Here is a 19,236-nt window from a genome sequence, read left to right as displayed (position 1 = left end):
TTAACGTTAGTCTCCGTGCCGCTGTCTCACTGTGTTGCACTTGAGTCGACGTCCCCATCAAGGAATTTGTAAGTAACATTATGTTATAATATGGTAATACTAATAGTGAGTGTTTTTCGAAATGTTATCAAAGTTTTTTTTCGTTAGTCCCGGTTCAGCTAACGTTAAGTAATTCAATTTGTTTTCCCTATAAATGGACGCGCTAGCTACTTAAGCTAGCTCCTCGTGTCGCTGTCTCACAGTGTTGCACTTGAGTCTACGTCCCCATCAAGGACTTTGTAAGTATGTTAAAATATTGGTTATACTAATAGTGAGTGATTCCAGAAATGATATCATAAAGTTTTTTTCGTTAGTCCAAGTTGGTTCAGCTAAGTAATTCAAATGTTTTTTTCCCTCTAAAAGGACGTGCTAGCTACTTAAGCTAGCTTAGTTGCCAAGGAAGGCTCCTCGTGTCGCTGTTTGACGGTGTTGCACTTGAGTCAACGTCCCATCAAGGACTTTGTAAGTATAACATTGTTATAATAGGGTAATACCAATAGTGAGTGTTTTTCAAAATATCATAAAGTTTTTTTGGTTACACTTTATTTTGATAGTCCACTTTAGACAGTCTACTAACTAGTAACTTTTCAACTAGCAGCTACATGTCAACTAAGTTAAAGGAGAACTCCGGTCAATTCTAACATTGAGCTCATTTTTTTGTACATTTGGAGTGCTGTCAATACAGAGAACAATGACAAAAATCGGTGCTGCCTACACCAAGTTATTCTATTTTTAAAATTTGCACCCTGTTGACTTCAATGGGGCAAGTACTAAACCTGCTTTTAGCCTCTTAACATCCTTGATGTGTCATTACAAGTAGGGATGTCCCGATCAGGTTTTTTTGCCCTCGAGTCCGAGTCCGAGTCATTTGATTTTGAGTATCTGCCGATACCGAGTCCCGATCCGATACTTATTACATAAAAAAAGAATAAAGAAGAGCGAAAAAACAGATCCAGGATGTTCCTTATTTTTTATTTAATTCATTTGTCGATTGCCGAGTTCACACGCGTGATCATAGGTAACTAAAACTATGCGCGTGAACTCGGCAATCGACTACTTTGGACTTCAACCGAAAAACAGGATGTAAACACAGGTATTTGCGCTGGCTTAACATAATTTTTATACATATCTTTCACATCTACTGCAGTCAGATTCACTCGTGTTCACTCAGAAGGAATCACTCACATTTTCTGTGCACTTGTAATGACACATCAAGGATGTTAAGAGGCTAAAAGCAGGTTTAGTACTTGCCCCATTGAAGTCAACAGGGTGCAAATTTTAAAAATAGAATAACTCGGTGTAGGCAACACCGATTTTTGTCGTTGTTCTCTGTACTGACAGCACTCCAAATGTACAAAAAAATTAGCTCAATGTTAAAATTGACCGGAGTTCTCCTTTAACTCTCAGAGTATTAGTAAGCTGTAGTAGACCGGACGTTTTTTAATTCGATGATCGAGATTGTGATTTAATTTCGATCAATTTCGATTAAAAATCAAAATCGTGACACCCTTAATGTGTATGCATATGGTAGACATACACCCCTGTAGAAGAATAAAATAGAATAGCAGACATTTAGGCCAAAGTGGCAAAGATAAAAATCTTTGTTAGTGAGATTTTCTCTTGTGTTTTGTTGTTTTATTAACATTAAAGGGATAGTTCCCCCAAAAATTTTAATTGTCATAATTTACTCTCTCACGTTGTTTTAAACCCAAAAGTTATTTTTTTTTTGTCTGTTGAAAAAAAAAAAAAAAACGCCAAAGAGAGCCCGCAATCCAATACTATCTAACTTATTTGTAACTGAACACGTGATCCGTATTTATATATAAAAACCGGACAAGGCATCATCTCCAGTGTGTGTGTGTATGCACACGCAAAATATTTAATTTTACTGAATTTTGTTTTGACACTTTCAACTTAAGGGTTAAAGATGGCTTATTTAAGAATGTGGAGGAAACGTAGAGCAGACATCAATGAACTTCTCCAATCTGACGATGACACTGCGGTGACAATTGATGACGCAGTAACCACAAATGACAGAGAGGAAACAACCAATGATGATGGTGGAAGCAATACTGATGACCACAGCATCAGTGTGACCACTGATGGTTCAGACTTTGACACTGACATCGGAATGTGTGACTCAGATGTGGAGATTTTGAACCCCGAACCAGAGGTCCAAGTTAGAAACATCGGCGATGACTTGCGAGAGTGGAGTACAAGACATCAAATTACTAATAGGTCCCTAAATGAATTGTTGCAGATTCTAAGGGATCATGGACATGTACTCCCCAAAGATGCACGCACATTACTAGCCACTCCTCAAGTCATTGACAGCCATTCTAAATGCAATGGACAGTATATTTACTATGGCTTGGAGGGGGGCATTTCCCGTGTACTGTCTCAAAATGATGCTTTTAGACAACAACACAGTACAGTCAGTTTGGATGTGAACATTGATGGACTACCAATCTTCAAAAGTAGTAAAGTCCAGTTCTGGCCAATACTGGTTACATTTAGCAATTTCAGTCCATTTATTGTGGCATTATACTGTGGGGAAAGCAAGCCTGAGCCCCTTGATGCGTATCTCCATGACTTTTTGGAGGAGTTCAATAATCTCCAACAGAATGGCCTGGTGTTTCGTGAGAAAAAGTATGCCGTAAATGTTCGTACCTTTATCTGTGATGCACCGGCAAGAGCATATTTAAAATGCATTAAAGGTCATACTGCATATGACAGCTGTGAGAGGTGCCAAGTGAAAGGTCAGTATGTTGAAAGAAGAGTTGTCTTCAATCAGCTGACATCCACCTTGCGCACAGATGAAGGATTTAGTCAGTTAGAGTATTCCCGTCATCAAAATGGGTCTAGCCCTTTAATAGCTGCTGGGATTCCCTGTGTCAGTGCCTTTGTGTTGGATTATATGCATACGGTTTGCTTGGGTGTTGTTAGGCGGCTGTTGGTGTATCTGACTAGAGGCCCAAAACTGTGTAGGCTTTCTGTGAGACAGAAAAATGAAATCTCACAAAAACTAAACCTGCTACGAGGCCAGATGCCCAGTGAGTTTGCGCGACAGCCCCGTGGCCTTCAGGAGTTGGACAGGTGGAAAGCCACAGAGTTCCGTCAGTTTCTTCTGTACACGGGACCCATAGTACTCAAAAATACAGTCTCCTCACAGCTGTATGCTCATTTTGTGACATTGACCGTGGCAGTATCCATCATGCTGGACTCAGATGAGAGGAAAAGAGCTGCCTATTTGGATTTTTCTGCTGAACTGATGAGGCACTTTGTGTCTAGCTGCCCTGCACTCTATGGAAAAACATTTACGGTGTACAATGTGCATGCCCTGTTACACATCCATGAAGATGTCTCTCGTTTCAGGTGCTCTTTAAATGACATATGTTGTTTTCCATATGAGAACTATTTGCAGCAGATTAAAAGATTGGTCAGGACTGGCCAAAATCCCTTAACGCAGGTGTCCAAACGCCTGGTCGAAATTGAACATGCCCAGGGGAATTCCACTGCACAGCCTAAAGCAAAGCCCCAAATGTACATTTCATCAAAAAGGAGAGACAGCTGTTTCCTTCTGGAAGATGAGAGCTTTGCTTTTGTTCAAGAGAGGAGGGGAGATGGTACAGTTGTTTGCGATGTGGTAAAACAGAGACACACTGTCGACCTGTTTGACAAACCATGTCCGTCAAACCTCTTGAACATTGCCTACATAGGGAATGGCCGAAGACTTAGAAGAAAAGAAGTCAAGGAAAAAGACCTTGGTCGAAAAGTAGCCTGCCTTCCTTTCAACAATGGCTCTGTCATGATTCCTCTGCTGCATGGCATTGAACATTCATGATGAAGATTGGCAAGACATAAAGTACGTTGGGTATACTATGTATATGGGTGCATGATTTGCATGAAATGTGTATTGCTCAACTCAAATCTCGAAACAAGCAAAAACTAAATGCACTGTGCTTTCTAAAATAAAATATAATTAAACTAAATATTGACATATTAGCAATACTGCAAACTTGTTGTTTGTCTCAATAGTACAACAGTAAAGATGTCATATTTACCTATGCCCTTACTGTCTAACTGGTAGGCCTTGGACATATACCGAAATTTAATTATCAAACAACCTGCACTGCGTAAAATATGAATAAAAAATATAGACTTATCCTTATTAAAGCTTCAAAAGTTCTTTAGTCAAGAGCAGTGAGTAAATATACATATATTTAATAGTTCATTTATTTATTATATTCATTTTTGTTGCAGGTTATGCTTTTCGTCAGAGCCGTCTGGAACGAGAATGGGAAGGAAATGGAGGGGACCATCCCTGATGCCTGGGTTAATGTTGCCGAGAAAACCCTTCGATGGCCAAAAACAAGGGCAAAATATTGTTTCGACAATCATGTGGCTCCTAAGGAGGACTGGGAAACTTTCCCATTGCTGAAAGTTAAATTTACCTCAGGTAACCTCTTATATTTTGATACAATGGTAAAAAAAATTGGAGAAGTTATGTGGACTATACATTGATATAAGCTTTGATGACATGCATGCTGTCTTTGCAGAAAGTTTCCATGAGTGTGAAGACTACGATCAAACCAGCCATGCTGAACTATGTGAAGAAGATGAAGACGAAGAGGTTGTTGTTAAAAAGAGGATAAAAAAAACAAAAAATTTTGACGATTTTGTTGAAGGTATGTCCCCATCATTTGTTAAATAGTGAAAACATGCTAACTCATGTTACAATTGAACGTGTTTTAATATTAAAAGGATCTGACCTGTCTGAGGCGACTGCTGAGGAGGATGATAAAGAAAAGAGGAAAGGAGGTACCGAAATGTTTATTGTGGCATTCATTTAATGTGTATTGAAACGTTGCCTGTTCTCAGTACAAAATCAAGTAAACTGTATGTTAATTTTGCTATACCCCTTATTTGCTGTTAAGATTCCAGTCCAATAATTCCAGTATTTCCCACCCCACCAATCAAGTTAAAGAATGGTGAGTTGTTACTAAGATGACCATGTGCATTTTAACCAGATTCAAATTTTAAGTTAAGTATTTGTATTAAACCATGTCTATCTTTGTTGTCAGTGGGCCTCGACAGATCAAATAGTGGTGAGTAGAGCTGTCAATCTTCCCATTTAATACTATTCAAATTTCATTTTTCTTTTAATATTCAAATATTGAATGCTCAAATGAAGCCTGTACTTCACTATTATGCATTATCAACACTGTAATGAAACATTAGAATAATTTGAAACAAACATAATTAGCCGTCTAATGATAATGATAACATAAGCATTTTGGCTTGGTGGATGACAATTTTAAACTTAATGTTAAATCTATTACCCATCCTTCCGAATCCCAGCTGCAGCCTGTCACTAACATTACATGATACATAACATTAGCTCAGTAATCTAAAAACCTCACATTGCCTTGTGTTTCGCACTCTCGCTAACTTGAATTTACTTGAATTGGCTTTATGCACAGTTGAACGACTTCCTGAGCTTCAGCCTGCTCTTTTGTTTCCTGTCTGACATTATTCAGGGATGCAAACAGCGCGCATCCCTGATTATTAATGTGCAGCCCTACTACTTATCATGACTGACTGACATTTTCGATTTGGTTTGTTTAGGTTCACCCAGTTCTGCGTACCGTGACAGGTCAACTGGTCGTGAGTATAACTTTTCATTTTTAAATTATTGAATCAGCATGCAGGTTACTAACACTTGATAATGACTGACTGATGTTTCTGTTCTGCATTGCTTAGGTTCACCCAGGTCTGCGGGCCGTGACAGGTCAACTAGTCGTGAGTATAGCCTTTCATTGCTGAATATTGCAGGCTGGTCACTAGGACTAATGATAATGAATCACTGATGTTTCTGCTCTGCATTGCTTAGGTACAGCCAGGTCTACAGGCCGTGACAGGTCAACTAGTCGTGAGTATAACTTTTCATTTTTAAATTATCGAAGCAGCATGCAGGTAACTAACAATGTTGATCATGACTGACTGATGTTTCTGTTCTGCATTGCTTAGGTTCACCCAGGTCTGTGGGCCGTGACAGGACAACTAGTCGTGAGTATAGCCTTTTTTTATTGCTGAATATTGCAGGCTGGTCACTTGGACTGTTGATAAAGAATCACTGATGTTTGTTTCTGCTCTGCATTGCTTAGGTACAGCCAGGTCTACAGGCCGTGACAGGTCAACTAGTCGTGAGTATAACTTTTCATTTTTAAATTATTGAATCAGCATGCAGGTTACTAACACTTGATATTGACTGACTGATGTTTCTGTTCTGCATTGCTTAGGTTCACCCAGGTCTGTGGGCCGTGACAGGTCAACTAGTCGTGAGTATAGCCTTTCATTGCTGAATATTGCAGGCTGGTCACTAGGACTAATGATAATGAATCACTGATGTTTCTGCTCTGCATTGCTTAGGCACACCCAGGTCTTTGGACTGCGACAGGTCAACTAGTGGTGAGTTAAACTTTTCATTTTTAAATTTTCAAATCAGCATGCAGGTTACTAACAATGTTGATCATGACTGACTGATGTTTCTGTTCTGCATTGCTTAGGTACAGCCAGGTCTGCGGGCCGTGACAGGACAACTAGTCGTGAGTATAGCCTTTCATTGCTGAATATTGCAGGCTGGTCACTTGGACTGTTGATAAAGAATCACTAATGTTTGTTTCTGCTCTGCATTGCTTAGGTACAGCCAGGTCTACAGGCCGTGACAGGTCAACTAGTCGTGAGTATAACTTTTCATTTTTAAATTATCGAAGCAGCATGCAGGTAACTAACAATGTTGATCATGACTGACTGATGTTTCTGTTCTGCATTGCTTAGGTTCACCCAGGTCTGTGGGCCGTGACAGGACAACTAGTCGTGAGTATAGCCTTTCATTGCTGAATATTGCAGGCTGGTCACTAGGACTAATGATAATGAATCACTGATGTTTCTGCTCTGCATTGCTTAGGCACACCCAGGTCTTTGGACTTCGACAGGTCAACTAGTGGTGAGTTAAACTTTTCATTTTTAAATTTTCAAATCAGCATGCAGGTTACTAATTGGTCATGACAAAATGATGTTTCAGTTTTGGGTTCCACAGATTCGTCCAGATCCAGGTCCAGGTCTGTGGGCCGGGACAGTTCAATTAGTTGTAAGTATAGCCAGGCACAGTTGTGTTTTATTGAATATTAAATTAGCATGGGTAATTTGCACTATTGATAATGGCTACATTTGGGTTGCACAGGTTCATCCAGGTCTGTGGGCCGGGACAATTCAAGCAGTCGTGAGTATTGCCAGTTACATTTGGCTTGTCTTATTGAATATCAAATTAGCATGAATAATACTATTCATACTGAATAACTAATGTTGGTGGTTTGGGTTTCTCAGGTGTACCCAGGTCCCAGGCTGTGGAAAGTAGGTCCATAGATGGTGAATGTCATTGGTTGTATCACTTAATGAGGCACATTGTACAAGTGTTCTAAATATATTGATCGCTTCACACACTTTTTTCTTTCCTGCTTAGGTCTTTCACATGAAAAGTCCAGTTATAATAGGGATGTGCCAACCACATTCCCCCTGTCAGAAGCGAGTAAGTACAAGAATATTTTCATGTAACACCCAGACTAATTACTTATGTATTAACATTACATTCTCTTTGTAACTGGTGAATCAGACTTCAGGTTTTCATCTTATTGCTTTGGCATTTATGACATTTAGTCTAGAACCATCTCTTAATAAAATTGTTATTTAATACAACTGATTTGTCAAATACAGGGTTAAAGTTTACCTGTTAAATAGTGTTATGTAACAAATTGAATAGTTATTCATTTTTCTAGGATTGCTAGAGAGCACACTTTTACTGAAATGCCTTGCTGTTACCAGAGAACCATGATTATAGTGAGTAATTATTATTATTTTTCTTAATTTCTCATTATTGCCAGAATTCCAAAAAATAGTGCTGACAAAGCTGGTGACTCTCACTGATGAGGTCAAAAAACTCCAGAGGAGCATGCCTAAATCTAGCATTGAGATCAGAAAGATTAACACCTTGGAAGAGTTCGAGAGGGAGGAGGCTTCTCTTCTGGATAAAAACAAATTTGAAACCTTGGTAAGAAGTTTTCAACCTCTAATGAGCTTACAATCCTATTGATTATCCTTAATAAACATAGACATTATCACATTGTGTTTTTCCACTAGAAATAAACCTTGTTACATTATTACCTTTAATTTGGTACTGTGAAGCTGCTTTGGGGCAATACGTATTGTGAAAAGCGCTATATAAATAAACCTGACTTGACTTGACTTAGTGCTGGGCGGTAAACCAGTTCATACCGAAAGCCGCTGTATATTTTCGTTACGATGTTAATTTTTAATAAACCGCCAAACTGATGTATTCAAGTACACAACGTTCGGAAGTCGGAACGTTGCACTGCGCCACACGACACTGTTTCAGACGGACCCTTTAAAATGTTGCACTTCAGCGATTGCAAGCAGTGGTGAGGGTAAACAAACGGCAGTGTTCTGGTGTTACGGATGTACACGCTGCAAGTTCGGACACTTGGGAGGTCGTGAGATATTGCACACATTCGCATCAATGCAGCCGGTACACGGCACGACTGTCCTGCACAAATTTTATCCCGAGTTGGTGGCAATCACGTGAGCTTTCACGCTAAACACAGAAACAATGTAAAATGACAGAGAACAGTAGCCATTCGGAATCCATTCCTCTCAACATAAACACTTATTAAAAGAGCGAGATTGTATGTGTGATAGTGTATGTAATATTAATGCAAATTGTAACTTCACTAAGTCACTTGTTTTATATTTCCTTTTTAGATTTACTTGAATACTGTGTAATGTACCTGTATTGCAAGTTGTTCTATTTTTTTGTATTGGTTTTTTATAAAAAATAAAAAAGAAGTGAAATTTGAAAAGTTAAAGTTCTGAATTTTGACTACAATTGTCTTTGCATTCTGATTCCTCACTTCATTAGAAGCATGACTGGCTCTTATTTGTAAGCAACAGCATAATTTTCTGGGGCCATGCAAACCTGTTTTACTAGTGTGGAAATATTCTACAATATTCACTAATGACAGTAAAATAGACCATCCTAAATCAATTTACTGCAGTAATTCCTCTCTCAATGAGTAGAAAATGCATTGAACACCTGACTATGCATGAAAATAAAATAAAAAAACGTCATAAACCGGAAAACCGTCATCATAAAAAAAAAAATAAAAAAAAAACGTGATATAAATTTTTGGTCAAACCGCCCAGCACTAACTTGACTAATTAGGACTTGACTAATGCCAATAGGGGGCTATGCGGAACACCGAACGTTCTAACCGGAAAACAGGTCTTATTTCCACTTTTCACTTCAGTACAGAACACATCTGCAGTGGTAGGTGATGTCTTAGGTAACTGAAGTTTTGCTTATTATAATAAAATTTGTATAAACTGTAGTGTATTTCTTTTAATTAAAATGTTGGAAGTTTTTGTTTTGCCAAGCTGCAAGTCAGTCAGGGTGATATGCTTCCGAAAGATTATGCGTGCTAATTTTGTTGTAAGGAGACACACCCTGAGTCGCATTTTATGCCAGAAAATATATGCAACAGAGTAATACAGCAGAGATCTTATATATTGATACATTTCAATATCGATCCAGCAAATTCTTTCAGCTTTTTGTATTTACCTGCTGATAAAATGTTTTGGGATTTTTTTTATATTTGAGTTAAAATCTTTCAATTATTTCATGATTATACATATGATTTTTGTATGGTTTACATGTGATGTTTTTTAGGGCAGCAAACAACTGGACCCTGTTCTCAATTTTTTACCATTAATATATTTTCATGTGTTTTTTTAATTATAGGTTTGTCAGCTGGCAAGAGTGGGTGGGAAAGATGTGAAGGACTGCACGCACAAAGTGATGGACAGGTATTTATTTACATATTAACTTAACAGACACAGATCCCCAATCTGTTTTCATTTGGTAGTTTGGTTTAGTTGTTGGTTTAAGTAAAGAGCAGGACTGTGCACTAGGGCTTGGCAATATGGATAGTTTTATATCTTGGTGTTTTTTGGCTAAATGGTGCTAAAAGATAAACTGTATATCATATATTTTATGAAAATGGCTAAATTTGTAAGTCAAATCCACCTTAGAGATGACATATGCACTTTTATTTAAACGGATGGTCATTAAAATAAAATGCAGTGGTTTACTTCCCTGTTTTATTCCCTACGTTGAATAAAAAAGCATTATTTCTGGTTTCCAACAACAATAACAGGAGGATTAAGAGAGGGAGAAGGAGAGACAGACAGGGGCTCACGGACAAAAGAGGGCATGAGAGGAAATTCCACCAGATTTCACTCTTTTCGGCCAGATGTCTGTTATCTTTCTTTAAAGGGACACTCCACCCATTTGCATTAAGCTTTGCATTGTTAGAAACCCAGTCATACTATTGAATGGTCGTGCAACACTCTTTCTTTTTCCCCTGAAACGGGAGAAATCCGTTATTTACCTCTTACACTTCCTCCTAAAAATGACGCAAAAATCGTCATTTTGCGTCATTGTAGGAGGAAGTGTAAGAGGTAAATAACGGATTTCTCCCCTAATTTCAAGCTCTGGTGGTAGCTAGCCTTGTAGACGGAAGAGTGATTTCTCTTATAGGCAGATATGCGCTTTCTGGATTAGTGGGAGTGGCTTGCGGAGCTGTGCAATGTGGTGCATTGTGGGAGTTGTTGTCTTTCATACAAATGCGTCCTGAAGTTATTTTTTGTCTTTCCTCGATCACGAAGGCACCAAATTAAAAATTTATTTTACATTTAGACTACATATATGACCCACTTTAAATAAAAAACAATGTTCAAATGGGTGGAATGCCCCTTTAAAATAAATTTAAGCTCTGTCGATTTATGTAAATTGCTCCTCAGATCTCTGCAGGGTAAATCCATACAGCTAGCTAGACTATCTGTCCAATCTGAGTTTTCTGTTGTACGACTAAAACAACTTTTGAACATGTATGTTACACCAAAAGAAATTTCTTCCTAAGGCTAATTTGCAGTGGCACCGTGGCTTTGCCTGGCTCCAATCCCAGAATGCCGCACCGAAAACGCATGCATACTAGAAATAGAACCGACGCTTATTTTTCACGCGATTACATGTTGTTTGAAAGTGTCTAGGTTTTGACATAAAAATGCAATACTTTTATTAAATACTTGAATAAAAGTCAGTACTTCCAAAGTTGTCTTCAAATCAAATCAGTATATTTTTATGTTTAACATGAAGTGTGCTACTGCAGTAAATCAATTGGAAACATGCGTGTGTACAGACAAGGCTAGCAGCGCAGCGTCAGACATGTTTCTGGTGTGCAAAGACATAGAAAATGCAACGCAGCCGCCACACAACAGAAACGCCAGGCTCATGCGACGCAGCCAATTTGTGTAGCCAGCCTAAGGCTGACACTGGCTAATTTATGAATCCCTATGTGCTTCTCAGCTAAGAGGTCTAATGTATGTAAAGATCTGTATGGTTATATTGTATAGTGTCTTTTCAGGCGATTTGATGAAGGTAAAAATAGTGTGGCTGTGTATAATGCCAATGCTCTATCAAAATCAATTTAATTTGAAGACAATTCTGCGTGTGGTGGAATAATTGCATATTATTTTTGTCTTGGATTGGATTAGGCTCTTCACCAACCACCTAATGACACTATTTAATTTGAAGGGGAAGGGCAAAAAAGAGAAAATTGGTCTCGAAGACAAGAAATTGTTTTCAGCAATAAAAGGTAAGAATTTATATTATGGTAATTTTAAAAAAATTTGTGTGGAATGCTTAATATCAGGCTTGATGTAATTTTACTTAATTTGTTATCTATTTCATTTAATTGATTTGTTACTCAAATTTTCATCTAAGCATAATATGTATCTCTGCTGCAAGCTAAACCACAACAGTGGCGTTTGAATTGATTTATTTTACACAGGATTTCTTTGCTTTGATTGTAGATGCTGTCATGAAATGGGATGCAGCTGCCACAGAGGCCCAGATAAAGTCGGCTGCATCGGACCACCTTAAACATGCCCCTGGGAGAGTCGGGGGTGGTGCTTATAAATAAATAAATACACTGTGCTAATAGTACAAAATTTTATAGCACTTTTATTTATTACTTTACTGTTCTGACTTTTAAGTTTTATTATGTTATTGTGTTAATTTATACTTTCTGTTCTCGTTTTAAGTATTAGTGTGTTATTGTTTTAATTTATACTGCTGTTCTGGTTTTAAGTTTTACTAAATATTAGTAATAAAAATATATTTTGAAATTTAGATGATTTCTTGGAGTGATCAGTTTGGTTTACAGGAAAATGGTAAGCAGTTTATTACAATTATATTGATAAGATACAAAAATGCAAGACTAGTATATAAACTAAACAATTATTCAATTGAATATTCAATTTAATCCATATTCTTTCAAATAATTTAGGTCTATGGTCTGTCTGCAGTTTCATGACACGACAACCATTAACAATGAGTAACTGGGTTTTTCTCAGTGAGAACTAACTCACTCAATGCCACTGTTTGAAGCAAACATTTTTTTGAATTTTGATCCTTGCAAATATGTCCAGATAGGATTTCCATGTTAATACGAGTCTTTAACAGTCATCTTTGACATTTCTACAGAAAACGCATCTAATACAACTTTTATTCTGGCTGTCTAAAGATTACATATTTAGCACGTTTTTGACATCTAAATAATGTCCTAAAAAGACATCAAAAAAACTATCTTTCTGGCTCTTGTGAGGACGTCTTATGGATGTCGAAAAACTACGTCCGTGGAACGTCTTTAATTTACGTCTAAACAACGTCCAGAAAAGACGTCAAAAAAACTTTCATTCTGGCTCATGTAAGGACGTCTTCTGGATGTCTAACAACTTCGTCTGTACAACGTCTTTAATTTACGTCTAAACAACGTCCAGAAAAGACGTCAAAAAACCTTTCATTCTGGCTCCTGTGAGGACGTCTTCTGGATGTCTAAGAATGACGTCGTTAGCACGTCTTTAATTGACGTCTATACAATGTCCAGAAAAGACGTCTAGTGGATATCTAAAAATGACGTCATTATCACGTCTTTAATTGACGTCTATACAATATCCAGAAAAGACGTCAAAAAAACTTTCATTCTGGCTCCTGTGAGGACGTTTTCTGGATGTCTAAGAATGACGTCTTTTAGACGTCTACTAGACTACTTCTTGCTCGCTGGGCTTTGTCTTTACTGTGTCTGCTTTTCTCTCAGAACTGCGAGCTCCTTCAAGAAGATGATAAATTTGTTCCAAATAAAGATATGCTCAACATACGCAAAGTACATCTCGACGACGCTGGATTTTACACCTGCAAAATGACCTTTCGTGTAGCTGGAGTTATCCATCAAATGGCTGAAACTATAGAGTGTGAAGTGAAAGGTGAGCATTTTCTGCACAATGGACAGACTGTGTGTCAACAAAAAAATGAACTCACTCTCAGGTCATCCAAGTTTAGGATGAGTTTGTTTCTTCATCAGATTCAGAGAAATGTAGCATTGCATCAGTGTCTCAGCAATGGATGCTCTGCAATGAATGGGTGCCGTCAGAATGAGAGTCCAAACAGCTGATAAAAACATCACAATAATCCACACCGCTCCAGTCTATCAGTTAACGACATGAGCAAACACAAGCTAAAACAAATCCATCAAAACATTTTAACTTACAAACCATTGCTTCCAGCTAAAATATAAGTCCATAATCCATAATAACACTTCCTCCAGTGAAGAAGTCCATCTTCTGTTCTGTCACACATTAAAATCCAGCCGCATATTTGTTTAAAGCTGTTTTGGTTTGTAAGCAGTGCTTTTTTGTGCAGATTTCTCTCCTGATTCAGACCAGACCACTTTTTCACTGGAGAAAGCGTTATTATGAATTATGGACTCATATCTATGTTTCGTTTCAGCTTTTGTCTTCTCCAGATGTTAAATGATGGACTGGAGTGCTGTGGATTACTGTGATCTCACAAGCAAACCCGTGCTTTTAATTTGCTTTTTAAAGCTTTTTTTTTTATTCTTGCAGATGAGTATTTAATGAAACCACGAGTGATCGAGCCTGTTAATGAGATCATCAAAGTGGAGAGGGGTGAGCTGCATATTTCATATATTTATTCTGTATTATCGTTTATTTCTCTCTCAGTAAATGTGTTATGCACACATGAAGTTCATACACCACATCCTACAACGAAATGCAACAAAACAGCAGTTTGCACAGTGGTGGCCAAAATGATTAGAACATCTGTATTTTCATTAGTTTTAAGTCAGTTATTTCTATGTTTTGCTGTAGTGTGTCGGTAGGAAATTGCAGTTTAGATTTCCAAACATTAATTTTTGCCATTAATTGTAATAATCAAGTGAGATTTTTTTCTTGCTCCACACGGAGATCTGATCTGATCATCATCAGTCTGTCTGGAATAACACATAAAGAAACAGGACAAACGTCTCAAGATGCTCATATGCATGTTTGTTTGTTCATAAGGTTCATCCTTCAGGAAGAACTGCATCGTCGAAGTTCAGGGAAAAGGCATTCTCTTGGTTGAAGTGATCTGGAAAGACCAGCTGGATTTCATCTCTCAAAACACGTCACTTCGCGTCCATCAGGAACCCATGAAGTGCGTACTGAAGTTAGCTGTGTTTCAGAGAAGATAAAGATAGGCTAAGACTTTAATTTGGGCAGTTTTGTTGTGGACCGTCTTAGTTTTAGGCTTGAAGAATTTATGCTTTGTTTGAAACCATATAGAGACTAGAAATGTCATGCATTTACCATGAATCTTTATTTATTTATTTTTATAAGTAAAATACAAAAAAAGGTGAAGCACCTTTAACATGTAAAGTATTTACTGGATAATACTTAAATTGTCATTACCGTGTTATTATAATTTTTTCAAATAAAAGTATAGCTGTATTGTGACGAATGTCATTATTGTGAATTAATTATTTTTATTTCGAGTCCATATAAACAAGACTTGCACCAATAAATTTGCTAAGTATTTAATTCACTGGTTAATAATAAAAAAAAGCCCTTACCACTTGATAAATATATATAATAAACATTTTAATGGGAAAAAACAACTATATTATGACATGTCGTCATTGTGATTGTAAGATTTGGATTACTTATCCTTGTTTGAAACCATATTGACTAGATGTGTGTGTGTGTGTGTGTGTGTTTTATATATATATATATATATATATATACACAGCTTCTGATGTTGCATATATCATTTATAAATATTACAAATAATATATTTATTTGCATCTATAAATTGTCTGCGAAGAGGAAGAAAAAAGATGAAGCATCTTTCATTTTTAAAGCATTTAATTAATAGTATTATTTAGTATAGTTATTAATAATTCTAGAATTTGTTATTAAAAATAAAAACATTTAAACAGATTTATTTCCCCAGTAAAAATAACGTGTGATATATCCTTACTGTTATAAGATTTTATCATGGACTTTGTCATGTAGTTTCTTTACGCATGCATTAAAGAGAAAAGGAAAAGGCAGACACAAAGCACATGTTCATGGTCTCTGTGTGGGATTTTCCCACGGTTTTGGAAGATGAACATTTCTGTGTATTAGTGTACAGTATATGCTTCTGTTGGTGAGTCAAGTGTATCCCATGCCCTTTCCTCTCAAAGTGAAAGCCAAACTGTGGATGGCTATCGTATGGAGCGCACGCTCTTGCTGTCTACCGTATCAGAGGAAGATTTCTACTTAAACTTCACCTGTATGGCATTCAGCAGCCGAGGACATCCGACCGGTCAGATCACACTCGTCCCTGCAGGTGCGTTACCACAACAGCTCAGTAAATACTACTCCACTGCTCCGGGTGTGTGTTCACGGTGTGTGTGTGTGTGTGTGTGTGTGTACACTTAGGATGGGTTAAATGCAGAGCACTAATTCAGAGTATGGGTAACCATACTTGGCCATGTCACGTCACTTTATCTTCAACATTTTTAATGGTTTAAAATCCTGCCACTCATAACTGTAGATCAGAAATAATTTTGTGGCAGAGCAGTTTCACTTTCAGTAAAACAGCAGATGACTAATTGTTGGAAACTTGTCTGCTGGTTAAGCAAGCAGTGATTAAATGTATTTTATGTTGATGTCATGGTTTGGGGGAAATAATGTATTTATTTATCGATTGATTTAACTGCATTAATTTAAAATAATTCCAGATTATTATTATTATTTTATTTTGTAATTTAATAATTTTGTGTATTTTCTATTACATTTCAAATTAAAGTTTTTTTTATGTCAAAAAATTGTTTTTGTTGATTTTTTTTCAGATGAAAATTACATTGACGATTTAAGATGCCATTTAAAATAAAATCTATTAAAATATATTTTTTTATTAAAATAAAATGCTTGTCTGTAGAGATAAGTTTGCCAAATTTGAATATTTAATATTTACAATAATTTAATAAAATATAATTGTATTCTTATTTCTAAAATAAGAAATATTACTATTTGAATATAAAATTAAACAAAGTATATATAATAAATTACATTTAAACGGTACCACTGTAAAATTACAATACTAATATTTATGCTGTCTAAATTAAATGTTATTGAATAATTTACAACCATTAATTTTTTTATATTTAATTGCATATACCATCAACAAATCTGCACCTTCTTTATGTTGTTTTACTTTATTGCACAGAATCTATGGCTTGTGTGAAGTTTATGGGTTTATCATTTATATAATGTAAATAATCACATTAAATAAAAAATATTATTAAACATTAAATTATATCTCATTTACGTTCATCTAAATAATGATATGGGGAACGTCTCGGTTACATATGTAACCCTCATTCCCTGATGGAGGGAATGGAGACATTATGTCGAACGACATATGGGGTCTTGCTTGGGAGGCCAATCATCGTTTAAGAGAAAACGCCAATGAAAATTGGCTAGTGGATTTAACTTACCTGAGCCACTCCCCGTGCCAACGGGTATAAAGGGCGACAGGTGCATCCACTCATTAGGTTTTACGCTGAGGAGCCGAGAACGTGTCCCGGAAACAGCGAACGGTTCAAGGTCATGGCATGGGGACATAACGTCTCTGTTCCCTACGTCCTGTTCCGTACGTAAATGAGACGTTCCCTATCTGTCGGTCACTAAGAGTTATGTCGAACGACATATGGGGTCCTATGGAAAACGCCACAACCCGAACACCGTCACAACCCTGTGGCGCTGCAATTGTCGGCAAGCCGTGGCATGCCCCAAAAGCTACGTTTAAGGTCGTAACCTTCCCAAAGCTAACACCAGTACTGGGCCTGGCGACAGACTGCTCTGCCAAGTCTGACTACCGAGGGTGCTGGAGGATGCTCGACCAGGGTACACCAACTGGGGAACTCTACTGGGAGAAAAAAGGCGCTCACATCCCCGTGTTAGGCAGAATGGCGCAGCAAGCATGACACCCAGCCAGCCCTTCCTGCCAATTACCTGTTACCCAACACACGGGAAGAAACTGGCTCTACACGGAGGTTGTAAAACCTTGCAAAGGTGTTGGGTGTCGCCCAGCCCGCAGCTCAACAGATGTCTGCCAGAGAGGCACCGTGTGCCAGCGCATAGGAGGAGGCCACACTCCGTGTGCAGTGGGCCCTCACGCCCAGGGGGCACGGCTCGCCTTGGGAATGGTACGCCAAGGCGATGGCATCCACTATCCAGTGGGCCAACCTCTGCTTGGAGACAGCCTTCCCCTTCTGCTGACCTCCAAAGCAGACCAGGAGCTGCTCAGAGCTTCTGAAGCTCTGGGTGCGGTCCACATATATGCGAAGCGCTCTTACGGGACACAGCAACGTCAAGGCTGGATCTGTCTCCTCCAGGGGCAGCGCTTGCAGGTTCACCACCTGGTCTCGGAAGGGAGTGGTGGGAACCTTAGGAACGTATCTCGGCCGGGGTCTCAGGACAACTTGAGAGTAGGCTGGCCCGAACACAAGGCACTCTTCACTTACCGAAAATGCTTGGAGGTCCCCGACCCTCTGATGGAAGTGAGCTCGACCAGGAGCGCTGTCTTGAGAGACAGGAACTTAAACTCGACTGAATCCAACGGCTCAAAGGGACCCCTCTGAAGTCCTGCCAGGACAATAGAGAGGTCCCAGGAGGGAATCAGGGGTGTCTCCCCAGGGACCGGCCGTCCACTGCATTGTGCTGGGCTGCAACGGCTGGGATGTGGATAGCGCGCAGCGACTTGAGCCGCATCTGACTCCCGAGGAGGAGATTGCGGGCGAGTTGAGACATACGACGTGATCGTAGACCACCCTGCTGGTTGATGTACGAAACAGCCACAGTGTTGTCCATGCAGACTAACACTGTGCCTGTCTAGCAACAGCAGCCAAAACCGCCGTAAGCTAGATGCACTGCCAGCAACTCCAGACAGTTGATGTGCCAAAGCAGTCGAGGTCCTGTCCAGGACCCTGAAGCTGCCTGCCCATTGCATGTCGTGCCCCAGCCCGTGTTGGAGGCATCTGTTGTGACAACAACATACCGGGACACTTGTTCTAAGGGCACGCCAGCCCGTAGAAAGGCAAGGTCTGATCAGGGGCTGAATAGGCGGCGACACATCGGTATGATGGTGACATGATGTGTACCGCGGCGCCATGCTCATCTCGGGACTCGGGAGTGCAACCAGTGCTGAAGTGGCCTCATATGGAGCAACCCGATCGGCGTGACTGCTGCTGCGGATGCCATATGCCCCAGGAGCATAAAGGTTTTTCAGTGGTACCACTGTCCTGCCTCTGAAGGAACTCAGGCAGTTCAGCACTGACTGGGCACGCTCACTGGTGAGCCATGCCGTCTTACTCACCGAGTCCAACTCCATATCGAGATAAGAGATTCTCTGCACAGGGGAGCTTGCTCTTCTCTCGATTGACCTGAAGCCCCAACTGACTGAGGTGCCGGAGCACCAAGTCCCTGGGATCGCCCAATTGCTCTCAGGACCTGGCCATAATGAGCCAGTCGTCGAGATAGTTGAGGATCCTGATTCCCACTTCCCAGAGTGGGGCAAGGGCGCCCTCTGCGACCTTCGTGAAGACACGGGGGGACAAGGAGAGCCCAAAGGGGAGGACCTTGTACTGCCATGCCTGACCCTCAAATGCAAAACGCAGA

General features: G+C 39.0%; 1 protein-coding gene across 6 annotated transcripts in view; it reads left to right on the top strand.

Annotated features, from left to right (window-relative positions):
* The window catches only part of LOC132095555 (interleukin-1 receptor type 1-like), an 85,419-nt gene that overhangs the window by 63,007 nt on the left and 3,176 nt on the right, over positions 1-19,236 (top strand). For all 6 annotated transcript variants that reach the window (XM_059500670.1, XM_059500667.1, XM_059500669.1 and 3 more), the window contains 4 exons: positions 13,332-13,497; positions 14,137-14,199; positions 14,593-14,725; positions 15,756-15,901. In XM_059500670.1, the coding sequence (XP_059356653.1) occupies positions 13,332-13,497; positions 14,137-14,199; positions 14,593-14,725; positions 15,756-15,901 (508 nt within the window). The remainder of the gene's footprint in view (positions 1-13,331; positions 13,498-14,136; positions 14,200-14,592; positions 14,726-15,755; positions 15,902-19,236) is intronic.

This window comes from Carassius carassius, chromosome 19 (genome assembly GCF_963082965.1).
Source record: "Carassius carassius chromosome 19, fCarCar2.1, whole genome shotgun sequence".
NCBI classification, from domain to species: Eukaryota; Metazoa; Chordata; class Actinopteri; order Cypriniformes; family Cyprinidae; genus Carassius; species Carassius carassius.
Note: the sequence above shows the minus strand (reverse complement) of the source record. Positions and strands in the feature narration are given on the sequence as shown.